Source organism: Dicentrarchus labrax, unplaced genomic scaffold, assembly GCF_905237075.1.
Source record: "Dicentrarchus labrax unplaced genomic scaffold, dlabrax2021, whole genome shotgun sequence".
NCBI lineage: Eukaryota > Metazoa > Chordata > Actinopteri > Moronidae > Dicentrarchus > Dicentrarchus labrax.
Window position 1 is genome coordinate 3184477 of NW_026136720.1, and position 16518 is coordinate 3200994.

A 16518-nucleotide genomic window follows, 5' to 3' on the forward strand; every position below is an offset into this window, starting at 1 on the left:
GTTGTATTTAATAAATTATTATTATTATTATTATTAATAATAATAATAATAATAATAATAATAATAGAGTTTATAGAATATAAAACAGAAATTTAATTAAAAAATAAAATGTATCCAATCCACAAATTTAAGTATTTTAGCCTCACATTTATACATTAAGACAAATAAAAATTAAAAATTAAAAATTTAAATATATATTAAAAATAATTAAATAAATTAAAAACGTCACAAAAATGTAATTAAAATTAATCGACCGGTCGTCCAAATATTTTATTTTAAAAATTAATAATAATAACAATAATAATAATAATAAACTAAAAAATAGAGTTTATAGAATATAAAACAGAAATTTAATTGAATTAAAATTTAAGTATTTTAGCTTCATATTTTTACATTAAGACAAATACAAATTAATAATATATTAAAATATATATAAATATATATTATTGAAAAATATATTGAAAATAAAATCTAATTAAAATAAAAAAATAATATAAACATATTTTTTAATGTAGATCTTCAACCGGTCGTGGAAATATTTAATAAAATAAATAAATATATAAATATTTAAAAAAACTCAATAATGAAAATAAAAGTATGAATCTACTAATTATTAATAATCGACCCCGTTCAGCCTCCGTACTCCGTCTCTATGGCGACCACGGTCCGGGCTGCATCCGCATCCGTTAGAGGACCGAAAACCACCGGTACCAGTTTCCTCCCCCCTCCCCTCTCTCTCTCTCCCCTCTCGGTGTCGGTCGGTGTCAAAACCCCCGGAGCCCCCCGCCGTTATCTCCCCTCCCTCCCTCCCTCCCTCCCTCCCCCCCGCAACATGGCTGAACGGCACACCGAGTCAGAAAGTCATCTCCCGGTGTGGGATGTCGGTTCGCTCTCTAACCGACAATCTAGACATTTTATTTTAACCGACCCCCCCCCAACAATCACCAACCACCTCCTCCAGTTACCGGGAACGAGGGCAGGTGTCAAGAGCCCAGCCGTTACCCCCCTCCCTCCTCTCCTCCCTCCCTCCTCTCTCTCCTCCCTCGCTCTCCTGCAACATGGCTGAACGGTAACCCGACCTCACGAGACCTTAAAAGTCATTTTCACGGGTCAGTTCGCATCGATAACCGGACACTGCTGCCGGTAACCCCCCCCCCCCCCGCAGCGGGACTGACAGCTCCCTCCCGGCTCATCCTCCGTGACTTACGGGTACCAGGAGGGCAGGTGGCGGCGGTGGCGGCGGCGGTGGTGCAGTCCGGGGCATAGCCTATATATAGACTATAGACTCCTTCCATTGTGCGTTTCCTCCTTCTTTCTTCTCTCCTTCCATCTCTTGTCACATTATCCTCCCGGTGTTCCTCCTCCGGTCCGTCCTCACTCACGGTGTTGGACGGAAAATGATCCGTTTTTCTTCCCGGAGCCCGAGGATGACGGGTCGGTCACCGAGCAGGGCAGATGGAGGTTTCCGCCTCCTCTCTCTCTCTCTCTCTCTCTCTCTCTCTCTCTGTGTGTGTGTGTGTGTGTGTGTGACAGAGAGAGAGAGAGAGGGATGCAGTGTGTCTCTGTCCACGCGCCGGATCATAGCACAAGGGCAGGACACGCGTGAACCCGTGCGCACGCGCCCGTACCCCGCGTCTAAAACCCGACGACACAGTTGGAGCCAGTGACGTATGGCCCCCTGGACCAGGTGAAGGGTCTTTAAAAATAGATTTATAAGAGTTGTAGGATTTATTTTCTATTTGTGTTTTTTATTTCACAGATTTTAACCTTTTATATGAAAATGTTTTTTTTTTTTTTTTTTTTACCTTTCTACCAAAATAAATCTGTATTATGTCATTTATTTATTCCATGGAAGACAATTTACAGCCAGTGTGATGGAAAAAAGACTGTAAGTCATTATAATGATAAAGTTTATTAATATTTTGACTTAATATCTCTAAATAATGACTTATATGTCGAGATAATGAGAAAGTTTCTTAAAATAATGAGAACGTTTCTCAGTATTTTGACCTAATATTAGTAATTAGTATGAATAAATACTCAGTAATAATAATTCTGAGATGAAGTCATTATTTTGAGAAAGATATTTTGAGTTTAAAAGGCATTAAAAAGGCCGCTGGTGGTGGTAGAAGTTTAATAAGTTGTAGTAATAGTAATGGTTAAGTAGTAGAAGTAGTTAAGAGTTAATAGTAGTGGTAAAAGTAATGGTAGTAAAAACAGTAGTAATATTAGCACTGTTATAAACAACAGTAATATTTAACAGATGTTAAATAATATATAATAATATTATTAAATAATATTTAACTACCAGTCAACCTGTTAGTAGAAATAATAGCAGACTTTTTAATGATTTTATAAACTGTGTGTAGAAGCCTTTATAATTACCAAAAAACACATTAGCTCATCCTGCTCATTTTCTCTGACATGATAATAAAAACATAATATAATAAACATTTATTATTATATATATAAATATACTTCAGGAAGAAGTACACCGTAAAAAAAACTTATTCTTACTTTAATAAATACGGTACTATTACAGTAGAAGGACATTAGTACTGTTGATTGCATATTTTACTGTATAAATACAAGTTTTTAGTTGTTTTTTGTAGATGTAACGCAGGTTTTCTGTGCAATTTACAGTCTGTAATATAATAAAACCGACTTTATTCTGTATAAATCCCTATAAAATGTCTTATTTCTGCTGGCAGCAGGTCAAATAATGCAGTAGTGCCGAATACTGAGTGCAGTGTCCTGTTCCAGCCTGCAGGGGGAGACAGAGACAGCCGTCCGTGTGATGGCATGTAGGAGAAAACTGTTAATTTGCTTAAGTTTGTTTTCTTTTTGCGCCTCATTTGCATCAGTGGAGGAAGAAATCATATCAGGATGTCTTATTTTATTTATTTATTTTATTGTTGCATCCAGCCTTGACAGAGAGGACAATGAGCACAGCAGATTAACACATTTTAGATTAGCAACAACACAAGAAAGATATTTCTTATTGTAAAATATAACAAGGTTGTGTCTGTGCTGCATTCAAGCCATATCAGAAAAATCTGAAAACTTCACGTGTTAAAGAACTACTTCCAATGAGGTCCGATTAGTTTATACATTTTAAAGGTCCAGTGTGTAACATTTAGGAGGATCTATTGGCAGAAATTAAAGATAATATTTGTATGTTTATTTATTGTTACTTTAGAATTAGTTGTTTTTATCTACAGAGGGAGAGGGTCCCTTCGACGGAGGACTCTGGCTCTAATTCGGCCCTTTTTTGAGTTTTCTTTTTACGAGTTTCACAGGCTACCGTAGTTTCTGCTACACGTTTGGATGGCGAGCGATCTTCACCGCTAGCTGCCACTAAATCCTCCACACTGGTCCTTTAAAATAAGCCTAGTCAGCTTAAAAGGAACAATCCAACAACTTCTGTCACACCCGGAGTCAGCTACAGAGTTAACCTGCAGTAAAGCACGGTTTCACTTACATTCATCAACAAGTTGAATTTAAAATCACTATTCTTGACACGAGCTATTGGGAATACAAGCAAAGAGGAGGTAGAGGATTATTTCTCTGATCCTGGTGGAGAGGACGTCTGTTTCTTACTGAAAACAGAGAGTCGGAGTTATCGCACATCCTATTAGCTGAGGTTTAAAAATAATTAATAAAAGATGATTATTTTTACTTACCTCTTCATCATTTATCATCCTCTACATCACAGGCTCTGCAGCAGAAACACACACACACACACACACACTTTAAAGAGACCCCTCATTGATCAATACGCAGATAAATCCACGGACAGATTGATTCAATATGTTCTTACACAGCCTTGTAGAAACTCTTCTGGTTCATCATCTGCTCTCTGAAGATGTTTACGGCTTTAAACACGTCCAGCTGATCCTGGTGTTCCTCTATCAGCTTTCTGTACCTGTACACACACACACACACACACACACACACAACAACCTCCTTTACCTGACCACACTCTTTAATTAACACATTATATCTCACTTTTTTTTTATATACGTAAAAAAACCAAAGTAAAACAGAGAATTTTACACTTTTTTTTACACTAGAAAAGTACAAATTGAGTTTTAGTGTCTGGAATGGGTCGAGCTCTAAAAATAAATGCTGGATCCTACAGTTCCCATAATGCAATGCAGTAGTGTCTCTTTCTCATAACATCATGAGTTCTGCTTTAAAGTTAAAATCTTTACATTTTTATTGTATACTGTGTTTACATTTGGTAATTATCTCTGTATTGTTAGTGGCGGAGTCCGCCATTCACCATGCTGATGTTTGTTCAAGTGCTCATTCTTTCTGATAAGTTTAGTTTTTATTAGTTACTTGAAGCTATAAACAAGAGGGGGTTCATGTCATGATTGACAGCTGACAGGTGTAAAGGTATTTACTGCACTTATTAGTAATATTTTACAGTATAAATAAAGCTTTGAATGCAGGACTTTTACTTGAAAATACTTCAATACTTCTTCCTCCACTGGGACTTAATGCAACAACGAACAACAGTAATATTCAGTATATTACAACAGTTAACGTGTACCTTTGTGTCCAAGCGACCTCCTTCAGACTCTCTTCCCTCCACTCCTGGTAGAGGCCGCCGGCTTTAACCTTGGACTCAGACACCAGCAGGGAGCCGGGCTTGAGCTCGGAGAAGAGCTGCTCCCCGGCCAGGAAGTCACGGAGGCAGGCGCGGGCCGACAGAGCCACCAGCCAATAGACCGGCTCTTCCAGAACCACTGAGTGGAAGGACTGGAGGGAGAGGCGGAGCCACGGTGGGGGAGGCGAAGCGAGGAGGCTCTGGGAGAGGAGACATGACAAACTAAAATTACATTTGTTGCACATTCATCTGATTTATTCTGTTCTGCTAATTAGCGACCGAAAATGCTCTTTGTGAGCCGGTCTGTGCGTCTCACCTGGTTTCTGCCGCTGTAGTGTTTAAGTGTGTCCAGCAGCAGTGATCTCATGTCATCTGCTTCCTGTAAACTACTTATCAGGGCCTGCAGGAGGACGCAAGACGCTTACATCACCAACCAGTCGCACCAGTTCACCACAGATTGTAAATCATATTTACAGCACGAAGCAAAAATCGAATTACTCAAATCATTGTTCATAATTATCACACAGGAAAGACACGTTGAAACAAGTTGAGAGAAGAGCTGAAAATCACAAACTGATGAGACGAGGCTGAGAAGAATACAGTATTCTTTAGTAAAGAGATAAAGACAGATAGGGCCTTTCTCATGTCTCTATTTCATGCCTCCTCGTCTCCTCTGTCCCCTCTCTCTTGTATTAGTTATTTAAAATGAACCAGCCTGTAGCCTTTGCATTCCTAAATGACATTTCACCTTTGTACAGGTTGTTCTGTTGGCTCGACTCCTCTCTGTGTCTCTCCACGCCTCCTCCTCTCCTCCCATCTGAGAGGCGAGGAGAGGAGGCGGCGAGGAGAGGAATGGAGGAGAAATGAGAGAGGCCCACAGACAGACAGAAAGAACCTCTGACCTCCAGTGTGCCGCTGACTCTGTGCAGATAGAGCGCCTCCTGCTGTGTGAAGCTGTCGTAGCAGCGCTGCGTCAGCTGTCCGGACTGTAGCTCCTTGAGGAAGGAGGACGAGTGAAGGATCTCCTCCGCCAGCACGTCGCTGTAGCCCCACACAACATCAAACACACTCACACTGGGGATGATGCCTGAGAGACAGACAGGAATAAACAGACTCCAGTATCACCAGACTTCAGCTCAGACTCCGGCTGTTTGAAGCGCTCGGGCAAAAAAAATAAAAACGTTGTGATGCATTTAAGATGAAAAAGCTTAGTCAGCGTTTGGATTAGCATCCTGGAAGAAACTTTAACTACTGAAAGGGCAGTGGTTCTCAACCTGGGGGTCGGGACACCCACCAGGGGTCACAAAGCCTTCTTTATTTAGATTATTATTTAAGATTTAAACTTTGAAAACCTGAACACAAGTTGTATTCACAGAGCCTTCACTCTCTGTCAAAAAGAAAGCCTAATATGTGTTTGTGATTGTTAAAAACTAGTGCTGTCAAACGATTAAAATATTTAATCGCGATTAATCGCATTAATGTCATAGTTAACTCGCATACATTTTTATTATTCTAAATGATTTCATTCCATTATTTTTTCCATTTTAATCTCTAGCAATATTGGAAATTGGTCGGCTTTCTTTTTGCAAATGTTTTTTTTTTTGAAAAATCATCCATTGTCGCCTGGCTTTGAAGGAGGGGAGAATTCGCATCAGCTGTTGTATGACCATCAAGTGGTATTTCAGACTGGACGTGCTGATGTAGCTCAGTTCACAACCACAAAACACACAGATCACTTTGGTCTTGTCAATGGAACCATTCAACTTTTTAAAAGTAAACTTTCCATTCAGAATATTACTGGCATCTTCCCCCCCCCCCCCCTCGCCGTCCCCTCAAAACGTAACGTCTACTACTCTTAAACAAGTGTGTGCGGCGTGCCTGTTGTTTTGTTTCCGGTCTAGCTAGATCCGGTGTGGTGTTTTAGTTTTTCTAATGTTACTAGTTGTTGCAACAGCATGTGAAAAAACTACAAAGTGTGCTAGGCCAAAAAGAACGTTAATCTCACGATAAAAAAATGTACGCCGTTAAAATGGGTTTGCGCTAACGCCGTTAATAACATGTTTAACTGACAGCACTATTAAAAATGAATAATACAGACAGAGAATTATCAGTATAACTCATCTCTGATGCAATATTCACAGGAATATAGTTTTATAATATGAAATATCCATAAAATGTGTCAGTTTACTAAATGATAGAAAAGGGCTCGTTGGCCTTAGAGAACATTTTGTAGCCCACAACTGTAGTTTCTCCCTCGTGCTTGGAAAGGGAGGGTGAAGTGAGTGAGTGGATATTTGCAACCACGCTGCTTGATGCCACTAAATCCTCCACACAGGACGTCATATGTACTGGAATGCAACAGTACAGCAGTGAACTCTCTCACCTGGTTCAACTGGTTTGTTGTCCTTGGGGACGACTGTAGAGCTAGAGGTAAACAGAGGGGAGAACAATTGAACCCTTAATGTTTGAGTTAACGCACAATCGCAGTGACATTCAAGAACACAACAACGAGGAGACAATAACACAAAGAGAGTAAAGAACGGTCACACAGCAGGACTTTACGCTGTATCACTGCTTCATGCTCAGATCTTATCTCTCTGGTTGTTGCTGGGATCAGTTTTCAGATCAGAAAATTGACCAGATTGAAGACATTAATTTGTTCATTTCTTTAAATGTACCTGATTTTTGCAGCCAAGAAGCTACTTTGCATTTATCCCTTTGTTTAAGAAGAGGGTGTGAGGGTTTGGTGGATGTGTATATTACTGTCAGGATGTCCTGTAGGCCTTATTGTATTTGCACAAGGCCTATAAATGATGACACAAATGCATTGTTGGTTAAACACAAGCTACAGTTTTCCCAATAAAAGTTGACATGTTTGGGTCATGTGATCACCCCAGAAGGCAAATCTTTCTCACGCAAGCATATTAAAGTGATTAAAAACATACCAAAGCCTGTAATTGAAAAACAAGTCCTTCCTTCTTTGGGTGTGTGCTTTAATCGCAAGACAATCAGCAGTTTTGGAAGCACCACTTAGTGCTATTGTGCATGGTAAAGGTTACAAACCACACCAACTTTACACCAACCCTACTAGACCTTTTACACTGTTGATGAGAGCAATGGATGCATGACATCAGTGCTTCTAGATCACGGTGGCAGACTTAGGCCTGTAGCCTATATTTCGGCCAAACTTGACCCCTGTGGCTGCTGGTTTACCACGCTGTCTCCGTGCTGTAGTGTGTTAAATCTTACTACACTGTAGAGGAGGATCAGGAAGAACACAATTGTGTTGCTGTGCTTGATGAAGTCTGCTCCCCTCGCACTGATCCTTTTTGTAGATAAAACCAAGTAGGTTATTTTGTCGTTACTCTCCATGAAGTTGTGAAATCTGGTCCTCTTCTGTCTCACTATTCAGCCCGAACTGTGGAGCTAATTGTTCCAACTGAAGCTTGTAAAGAAGCAGAAGCACTTTGAAACCTATCGGACATCATGACAAAATTTGTATATGCTTCTATGCAATGCTGCTTTTAATTAATTTTACAGTTGAATAACTCTCGTTTTGTAAAGACAGTTAGTTCATTAAATTATTTCTTGGTTGGATTGTGTGTGTGGATTACTACATTTCTTAGTTGTCTTGTCTTGTTCTTGAGTGAGTATGTCAATGTCTTTTGTAAGGCCTATGAGTAGATCTATAATGTGCTGTAGACACTGTATATCATGAGAAAAGTGTTTTTAAACCTCACAGTCTCTCTATCATCATATTTATTTTGGCTCTTTCGTTCATTTTTTTAATGTGAGTGTTGAACCCCAACAACTACAGAATAACCACAGCATCTCTACAGCTGTGGGAGAAGACACAGTGGGTTTGTTGTAGGAAAGGCAGCTCACCCACAGAGAACTATGGTCACGTACTATTGTTTCGATGCAACAGCTACTGAGTTTAATAATTAATTAATTCAATTTTATTTTATACGCCAATAAAAATTATCTCAACACTTTCAAATAAGCAGTACTAGAGTACCTTTAAGACTTAAATACCCCCCCAAGAAAGACTTTGGGGGAAAGGGGGGGGAAAAAATGTCTTTTAAAAGGGAGAAACAAAGGAAAGATCCTCCGGCTTTTTGTGGGGTGGGGTTTTTTTTCGACCAGTTGGGGTGAGAGAGATGTTGTGCAGATGAACTGCACAATTATTAACTGATTAAATAAATGACCTGTTATCCTCATAGCACTGTGTGTAGCTGCTGCCATTAGCTAGACATTAAAGATGAAGTTGGTGACCTCAAACTGTTTTCTTCATAAAGAACAACACATCACAACAGTTAGCTGCAACAAGGGACCCACCAGAGACACCGCTTTATTATTTTATTTTATAACTTAGGACTACTTTGAGCCACAATGAGCTGTTGTACTTGTATTATATTATACTGTATTATATGCTGTCTTACTAACACTGAATCTGCCACGTTTTACAGGTGATCTGAGTGACCTGATGAAAATTAGTTGGATGCTTTCCTCTTGCTGAATTGCTATTGCTGTGTGTAAATGTCAAGCTCACACTAACGGCTCTGATCCAGTCTCAATAGGAAATGTGAGAGCGGATGCCACAGCTCGCACTGCAACTGAACAGGAAGTTTCACACACGCTGATCGACAGAGATTACACAGGTTGCACACTTAAGAAGGACATTTGGTTTGGCCCCAATTATAAACATTGCCTACCAGATAGATAGATAGATAGATAGATAGATAGATAGATAGATAGATAGATAGATAGATAGATAGATAGATAGATAGATAGATAGATAGATAGATAGATAGATAGATAGATAGATACTTTATTTATCCCAAGGGAAATTCAAGAACCCAAAACATTTCTTTCCCCCATTTTGCCAAGCTGACACATGTGTTAAACCTCGTGTCAAAAGGGGGAATGTTTGAAAAGAAACAGGTCTCTCATGGACGAAGGTACTGCTAGTTGTCCTAATGTACATGAGAATGAGAAAGAGAGCACGGATTAATGAAGGACAGGTGAAGGATGAACTTCCGGTCCCAGTTGAACAACCTCTCTGCGACCTCAAACCCAGTGACTACGTTGTGGTCAACTCAACCAGCTGGACTCAGCCTTGTTCCTCTTCTTAAGAGGAAGCGTTACCCACGAGCTTGTTCATGCAGAACTATTGAAGAAGCTCTATTCCGTCCTGTCACTCCTGAAGGCCGCTTGCACTCTGTATGCTCCTCGCAAGCAATAAACCGCATGAAAGACAATTTATCTCTTTAGTTCACACCTCACCGATTAAAATTTCCACAACAGGAACTTCCTGAAAAACCATTTGTTGCATTGCATGTGTTTCACTGAAGGTCTGACACTGTGGGGAAACGTTGTAGTGATTGCAAAGAACTGGTTGAATTTAACAGGAATTAGTTGAATTTAACAGGAATTGATTGAATTTAACAGGAATTAGTTGAATTTAACATGAATTAGTTGAATTTAACAGGAACTGGTTGAATTTAACATGAATTAGTTGAATTTAACAGGAATTGGTAATTTAACATGAGTTGGTTAATTTAACAGGAATTGGTTGAATATAACAGGAACTGGTTGAATATAACAGGAACTGGTTGAATTTAACAGGAACTGGTTGAATTTAACAGGAATTAGTTGAATTTAACAGGAACTGGTTGAATTTAACAGGAATTGTTTGAATTTAACAGGAATTGATTGAATTTAACAGGAATTGGTTGAATTTAACAGGAATTGGTTGAATTTAACAGGAATTGGTTGAATTTAACAGGAATTAGTTGAATTTAACAGGAATTAGTTGAATTTGTGACGAATACTAATAAAACATTTAATAGAAAACGTGTTGCTACTGGAATTCCTTATCTGACAACATTTAAAAGGATTTGTTGGCAGAATTCAATATAATATTCATAGGTATGTTTTCATTCGGGTACCTGAAAATAACAATCGTTGTTTTGTTAACTTAGAATCAACTGTTTTTATCTACAGAGTCAACCATGTTGAACTGCCACGTTTCTACAGTAGCCCAGAACGGACAAACCAAACACCAACTCTAGAGAGGATATTTCGAGTTCGACATCAAGTTTCTCCTGGAAGGTATTGAAATTATCTGCAACACCGCTAGATGTGACTAAATCCTACACACTGGTCCTTTAAAGTAAAGAATCTGAATACCCTACCTGGCTCTGGTGGAGCAGATGTAGAACTTGAGCTCTCCACAGGGGGCGCTGTGCAGCTCTCCACCTGAACACAACAAAGGATTTTGTTCCACTTTTAGATGTTTTAAAAGAATAATAAGAAAGTATTTTACAATAGTCACAAAAGTCCACCCCTAAAACTTACTTTTTGGCTCCATATGCATGCAAGCCCCGCCCCCTCTGGCGTTCTCCTGCCTCTGATTGGTCCAACCAGTCATCCTGAAGGGGGAGTAATCGCTCCAAAACCAAGAGAGATTCTTCAGAGAGAAAAACGAAGAGAGAGAAAGACGATTGTTAAAGAATAAAGTCCTGATAGAAGAATGAGAATACACACAACAAACTTTGCTTCAATCACTAAAGCACTTATGTATGAATAAAGTTTATTATTATTATTATTATTATTATTATTATTATTATTATTATTATTAATACCTGTTGTGCCTGGTAGCCACCCAGCCACCCAGAGGAGTGTGTTTTTACTAGTCGACTGACAAACTGCCTCTCCTCTGATGTGTGAAGCGACGCCAGATTACCACCTGACTGGGAGCACATAACCTGACACACACACACACACACACACACACACACACACACACACACACACACACACACACACACACACACACATTAAACCATGTAACTGGACCCATGTAATATTTGAATATTTTGTACTGCACATTTGTGTGTTTTATCTACATCAGCAGCGCTCCAGGAGCTCCACACAGGGTAGAAAGCGAAACATCTCTGCCCGAAGAGGAGCCACCGAGGTGGGCATGGAGAGGCCTGCTCCCTCCCTGCTGACACAGGATTCAATGTTAAGTATTAAAACACAGAACATTATTCTGTCTGCATGTCGAAGCAGGCTCTGATCTGATCTCTTTTCTTACCTGAAGATGGTAGAGAGGCAGACGTTTCAGTCAGGAGGAGGGTGAAGACGAGAGGAACCAACACAGGCAGCATCCTCTACCTGTAACACACACACACACACACACACACACACACACACACACACACACACACACAGACATAAACATACAAACAGTTTCCATGTTTTACTTCTTATTGTGTACAGCCACCTCAGGTGAGCACGGTTGTACCCACCACTCAGGTCGCTGGTATTTTTTCCAAGAAGTTTCCAATAAAAGTTGTGAAACAATAACTACTTTGATGCCCCCCAAACCCCCCCCCAGTAAGTTCAGTGTTTGGACCTTGGTGTTTCTAAAAGCCTTCGTACAACAATTCTGGTAAGATAAGATAAGATAGACTTTATTGATCCCACACTTGGGGGAAATTCACTCGCTACAGCGGCTCCAGATAATAATATATAATATATAACGTATATAAGATATAATGAAAATAGAAAGATATTTACACTATATAGAGTTTTATATACAGATGTGATTGATATGGAACATTACTTTTGGGAGATTTTAATATAAAGAGTAATAGTTTATTCTACAGTTTTAATTTCTCCTCTCCTGTTTGACTCTTTTTTAATTTTCTTCTAAAAAGAAACAATAAAGATAAAGTTGAAAATATTATAAAAGCTGCTACTTTAAAGAAATTGTTCTCATGTAAAAGTAAATAAAACCAAATAAATGTCATTAAACGCATTATCAGCAGGGCTGGGGAGTAATGGATTACATGGAACCGAGTTAGGTATCAGGATACAAAAGTAAAGTAACTGTAATCCATTAGAAGTACAGACAGAAAGACCTGATTAGATTACAGTTACATTTAGTAAAAATAGGGAGGACACATTGTTGATGCTAAAAATAGTTCTTTCTTTTAGAAAACATCAATAGTTCTGTTTTTATTTACATATTTGGTGCTGAGGTAACGGAAAGTAATCAAGTTACTTTAATATTGAGATACCTGGTGATGAGTAACTGTATATTACATTTTTAAAGTAATCCCTCCCAACCCTGATTATCATCAGTGTCCAAACAAACCTCCAGTAACTCATTATTTTCTCCTCTAACTGACAAATTAAATCAACAATTAAACCCCAAAAACTCACAAATCTGCTTAATGAGGCGACGGAAAGTTGAATTCTGAAGTGAAGAAGAAAGTCAGCTGTTTCTATCTCTTCCAGCTAAAACATCTTTACAATCAGTTTGTTCGTCCTGTGTTTCCTTTGTCTGGTTTTCAGGAGGATCTGCTCCTGGTCTCAGATTAGGAACACTAATTAAATTAAACTCATTTAATTGTCTAGTTTGAGCGACAGCACACAATAAGTTGGCAGGTAGTTCCTCTTTTATTCCTCATTCCTTCCTTATTTGTTTTTTAGTAACTACTAAAAACGCTACGACCGTTATCGTAAAGTGAAGGTCATAAAATGGGAAGTTAAACCTAAAACACAGTATTTTTAGTTAAATCACACCACTAAATGTAAATGTTAATATATTTTTCTCTCTTTTATATCAAATTAAAAGTAAAACTGCTTCAATTTTCTTTGATCTCACAACTTTTAAAGCTTCTAATCTCAATTTCTTTGCCTGAATGTATCCTGTGTGGATTTTACACGATAAATGAGTTTCATGGGCGATCTTGCGTCTGTCGAGTGACGATCACAAAAAACCTCCATCTAAATACAGATTTATTCATTTTGATGTCACAGTTTGAGTTCATATCCAATCTACGCCTCCTGAAGCATTAAAAACACGAGCTAAAGTTGTTTTAAAGTTTAAAGTTTAGTGGCAAAAACCTACCTGCTGCTCTGGTTGCGCTGGTTACCAACCTGAACCTTGTACCGAGGAAGTCTCCACAATATTATAGGACTCTCGTAAAAAAAAAGAAAAACCTATAAAAATGTTACGGCCATGAGGGCAGACAAGAGGAACGGGATGTTTCAACCTAACGTGATCATGTAGGTGATGTTCTCATGTCACACCTGTTTTTACTACCTATGCAAATGAGCAGATTTCAGTTTGCTGATTTTCTGGCTCCTGTTGAGGACCGAGGTCAACGAGTCAGATCTGACTCAGAGCCGCAGATCGACTTGTCAAACTACAATTTCCACAGTCAAAGGATGAAAGCATGAGTTTATGAACAGTTTTAAACCGTGCCTGTGCATACATACGTAACGAATACATCCTTTACCTGAGTAAAAGTACCAATACGTTCATGTGAAGTCACACACTTGTATTCACAGCTGTAGTTCAGTTCAAGGGGAAAAAAACGATGCATTAATAGTGTCATTATAAGTGGCGGAGCGGCAACATCAGGGGGAGAATTTGTAGGTTCCCTTTTTTTTTTTTTTGCTTGAGCCCCTGTCCCCCAAAATGTCTGTGCACGTCCCTGACTGAAAGCATATTTGGAATTATGTAATGAATAATGTCAGGCTTCTTGTACAATGATGACGTCAGCTGTATAACTTCCTCTTTACTCCTCTTGGTTCATTTTGGGTTGGGCACCTATTTTAAAATCAATATTTAAAATAAACTGACTCAACCAAAGTGAGCGGGTTATGTTGTTTTGCGTAGCAAGATTGAAGTTTTCCTCCACGACTACAGAAATAAATCCAAGGATGTGATTGGATTGTTGGATTTCAAATCAATAAGAGGTGACATTATGGTGATTATTGTTTTGGTGTTAACTGTAAGGTTATTGAAATTCATTAGGAATTAGTTACACTACTAGTTACTGGGGAAAGTAATGTTATTACTAGTAATGAGTTACTGCCCAACGCTGAGCATCAGTGATATGTGTGAGGTGAGGTGGCTGCAGACCTTAAAGCACACTAAAGGACAGCACCCACCCAGCATTTAACTGTAAAATCAAATTCATTTAACTCAAAAAAATGTTGAAACTCATTATATCATTTTTAGTAAAACTGACTAAATTTTGTTTAAAGTAAAGTAAAAGAATAAAACATCCTTGATAATCAGATTTGGTCATTTTAAGTGATATTTTTTTTGTGCTGTTAAAACAAAATACCTAAAAATGCCACTTAAAATAACAAGTAAAAGCAGCTTAATCAAGAATCTTTTTTAACCCAAAAACTTATTAACTTAACTAAAATTGATTAGTTTCAACAGTTAAATGAACTTATCTGATTTTATAGCCGGCTTCTTCCCTCGGGCCATACAATTCATCGTACAAATGAGTGTTTTTAAATGTTTTTAAGACTCATTAGTGCATTTTAATTTAGTTGTTTTTATAAAAATTATTTAATTGTACAACTTTAAATGACAATAAAATAACCTTGAATCATTGAAACAAGGGCTGGACCGCCGGAGAGCACCGAGGTCTCCAGAACCAGAACTAATTTAAAGTGTGAACCGGAACTGGACCAGAACTGAAATTTGTATTAATACAGTTAATTAAAACATTACTTTTTCTCTGGTCTGGAACAATTGAACTGAACTACAGGTGTGAATAAAGCTTATTACTTTTTGTAGTTTAGAGGCACTAAAATGGCATTAAAATGGAAAATAACTAAATACATTTAGGCCAACTCAAATACAAATCTGAGATACTTGTTTACTTTACTTGTGTTAAAGTATACTTTAGTTGACTGTTTACTTCACTGCATTTGCCTGAAAGTTTTACCTTTCAAATAAAGACATTTACATAACATGTTGTTCAAAATACAAACACACTTCGAGAGGTAAACCAGTTGCTTCCAACCTCTTTGCTTGTGACCTCCTTACTCACCAATATTTGCTTATTTACTTGTTATTATTCTTCTACCACTGCAAAACAGAAATACTCAGTACAAGGACCTCAAAACTGTGCTGAAGTACAGTACAATTTAGTAAATATACTTCTGAATGTACACAATTTTCTTATTCGCACAACATAATAAACATTATAGGCTAATAACTGTTAGTAATAACTGCTTATAAATGCTGCATCTACACTCTTTCTGCTCACTCACCTGAGCTCAGTTAGAGATCTCCTTATTGGAAACTGTCCTCAGTCTTCTCTCGTCAGAGTGGTGAGTCTGTTCTTGGGTGTTGTCAGTCAGGCAAGTTGGACGGGTGAGTGTGAGCAGGATACAAGTCTGAGTACATTCTGCTGCTCACAAACAATCAGTAAAACACCCTGCAGGCGATGGAAGAGAGACAAAGGTAGAGTCAGGTGCGTCTTGGGAGGGGGATAGTAAGCTGTATGTCGTGTTTGTGTGTGAGTGTGTGTGGCGGGGTCCTACGCTCATGTGTCACTCGAGTGTCGCCTCATTCTGCAGTTTAACACAACGCCCTGAGACACAAACTCAATTCATATTGGCTGAACTACTTTTCTGTGCAACGCTGCGTCTTATTTGTCACAGGAAGTCAGAAACTGCATCAGATGCAACAAATAGACACTTTCATTCAATTTCTAATAGATCTGTTATACGTTTGGCATAAAAGGGATGATAAAACATTAAATGTACTAAAAATAAAATCCCATTCTCGTGTGGAAAATCATCTAAAATGGATTTAGGAAAGTAAAAGCAGCCATGGTAGTGGCTCTCTGAAGATGGTTGGAGTTAAATGCTAACTATTTATTGTCAGTTTTTCTGTCCAGAGGGACAGAGGGAGGGGCCCTCTTTTCACAAGTCTCAGGGCCACTGTACATTCTCCTACACACAGCCCGTTCCCATTACCTGGTCGTCAGACGCCAGCGGTGTTCAGGTGCAATCTGAAACCTTGCTGTCTATAGGCACACATAGGCTCCCTGATGCTTGAGCTGAATGCAAAT

The 16518-nt window shown here is 38.6% G+C and overlaps 2 protein-coding genes across 5 annotated transcripts in view; both read right to left on the reverse strand.

Annotated features, from left to right (window-relative positions):
- The window catches only part of LOC127352535 (uncharacterized), a 16885-nt gene extending 15348 nt beyond the window's left edge, over positions 1–1537 (reverse strand). The window contains exon 1 of the mRNA XM_051381014.1: positions 1208–1537. The gene's annotated coding sequence lies outside the window, so the exon portion shown is untranslated. The remainder of the gene's footprint in view (positions 1–1207) is intronic.
- A 1352-nt stretch (positions 1538–2889) lies between these two features.
- Positions 2890–15947, reverse strand: LOC127352564 (uncharacterized). Of its 4 annotated transcripts, none has more exons than XM_051381054.1 (13): positions 15713–15947; positions 11718–11797; positions 11527–11627; positions 11263–11385; positions 10976–11087; positions 10813–10876; positions 6999–7039; positions 5518–5702; positions 4932–5015; positions 4559–4815; positions 3821–3925; positions 3684–3718; positions 2890–3599 (listed from the first exon to the last, which is right to left on the reverse strand). In XM_051381054.1, exons 2-12 carry the CDS (start codon positions 11788–11790, stop codon positions 3691–3693), a joined length of 1173 nt encoding a protein of 390 aa, XP_051237014.1. In that variant the 5' UTR covers positions 11791–11797; positions 15713–15947; the 3' UTR covers positions 2890–3599; positions 3684–3690. The 4 variants fall into 4 exon arrangements, with proteins under 4 accessions (XP_051237014.1, XP_051237017.1, XP_051237016.1 ...); XM_051381057.1 differs by having other exon boundaries at positions 11527–11624; positions 15713–15945; XM_051381056.1 differs by lacking the exon at positions 15713–15947 and adding an exon at positions 13538–13738 and having other exon boundaries at positions 11718–11793.
- Between the last annotated feature and the right edge of the window lie 571 nt (positions 15948–16518).